This window comes from Aplysia californica, unplaced genomic scaffold, assembly GCF_000002075.1.
Source record: "Aplysia californica isolate F4 #8 unplaced genomic scaffold, AplCal3.0 scaffold01239, whole genome shotgun sequence".
NCBI classification, from domain to species: domain Eukaryota; kingdom Metazoa; phylum Mollusca; class Gastropoda; order Aplysiida; family Aplysiidae; genus Aplysia; species Aplysia californica.
Genome location: NW_004798509.1, coordinates 113,659 through 115,676, shown reverse-complemented (window position 1 = coordinate 115,676; position 2,018 = coordinate 113,659). Strand labels below are relative to the sequence as shown.

Genomic DNA, 2,018 nt, shown 5'->3' with positions numbered 1-2,018 from the left:
ACCACCACCACAACCACCACCACAACCACCACCACAACCACCACCACAACCACCACCACAACCACCACCACTACAACCACCACCACAACAACCCCCACAACCACCACCACAACAACCACCACCACAACAACCCCCACTCACCCCTAGAGCGTTGTAGGCCTCCATCATCACACTGACCAGAGTGTCAGAGTCCAGATACTCCATCACCTCCTGTGGACACAAACACATCATACACTTAACAAATATACTTAACACATACGCTTAACACATATGCTTAACACATATACATACATACACATTACACATTAATAGTTACCAATTATTAAACACGTTTTGTACACACTGGTCAGCAACTATATACAATTAACACATTGTCCTATACTTACGGTAAACAACCTCTATATTATTGTTGTTGTTATTATTATGATGAGTTTCTATCACTATAGTTATAGTCTTAGCATTATCTGTATGTTGCTGAGAAAAGTAGAGCATTTTTCTGCTGGAATATGAGCTCGAACTGTTGCAGTATAGGTGTAAGCTGTCTTAGAGCGTGTGATACAGGAGTGCGGATATTTCCGATGACAATAGTGAAGGTACCATCTTCCTAGACTACAGTAACAATAAATACAATACGTAGTGAGAAAAAGAAACGAAAAAATGAAATACAAATATGCAGAATTGTTTACAAATCTACAGGCTTTAACTAAGATTTCTATATCAATAAAAAGTAAAACTATAACATTATGTTCAAGTAATACTCTGTTGGAATAACAATAGAGTAAAAGCGTACACAAATCCAGATTTAAAAAACTGACGACATGATAAAACTGAGTAATAGTAATACCATCATGAAACCCAACCCAAACTGGATCTAAAAACCCGACATATACTAGAACACAACCCAACCTAAACCTGATAAAATATTCACATTACCATAAAATTGAAAAAGAGCTTTACTTCTAAAGAAAACTCCAATTAACGGGTGCAATTTGGTTAATTTGAGCAACATTGTTATTCTTTTTTATCTAAATAACTTTCTCTCTGCTTCGAAGTGCACGCACATGATTCAAATTTATTTTGCTGTTTCTTCTGTAGTGAAATCGCTACAGCTATTTCCTTCAAGCAAAGTGCATAAACAAAATAAGATGTGAAAAGCTCAGAACAGGGCGGGGAATATCAAAGCAATAAGCGTAGCACTAAATATATTCTCCCTGTACCTAAGCAAAATGTCTGCAGACGAGAAAGCGTCATAATAAAATGCCACCCGCTTTGTCAAACCAATGATTGTGCTCAGGAGAAGAAAATTACCGGTGTAACTTCGCTTTAAGTCGGGGTTTTCTCATTTCATGAAATCCAACTATGAATGTGGACTTCTGTTCCAACTATGGGCAATTCTATCTTTTGTCTCCTTTAAACCGTGAGTTATTTCCCTGTCAACGCTTGAGGCAGAACTACGAGTGGTCTCAGCAAAATAGGTTGTGACTGTCGCAGCCACTAAGGTACAAGGCTATATGGGCCAAATATTATCATATGAGATACAAGAATATTATGATAACAATAACAGTAATAAAATGTTATCATAATCACATGAAGTTAAATAATATGATCATAATAATGATAGTAATAATAATGATATAATCGATACAAAAATATATAATAATCATAATGAGATGTACAATGATATTGAATGATTATCATAAGCGATACCATAATATTGTAATATATCATTATTAAGCAGCCTGAAAGAACATAATATATACGCATACGCGTATCATTAGAAAAGTAGTAAAAAGATATCAAGCATCATTGATCTTACTGCGGATATTTTTTCCTTTTTTTTTTTGGCGGCGGCGGCGGCAGGGGTAGGGCAGAGAGGAGAGGGAGGGTTATTCAAATAACCATTGGTGATGATTCATAACAAACAGATAATCCCTTACATATTGTCCTATAAATGTACAAATTGTATCGATGGGATGTCGCGTTAATTAAGACTTTAAAAAGTTTTAGAACCAAAGGAA

General features: G+C 35.7%; 1 protein-coding gene across 1 annotated transcript in view; it reads right to left on the bottom strand.

Annotated features, from left to right (window-relative positions):
* LOC101848258 (inositol 1,4,5-trisphosphate receptor type 3) overlaps positions 1 to 2,018 on the bottom strand; it is a gene marked incomplete at both ends in the record, with an annotated part of 112,704 nt that overhangs the window by 19,140 nt on the left and 91,546 nt on the right. Inside the window, 1 exon segment of the mRNA XM_035973446.1 lies at positions 142 to 210. Coding sequence (XP_035829339.1) covers positions 142 to 210 — 69 coding nt within the window.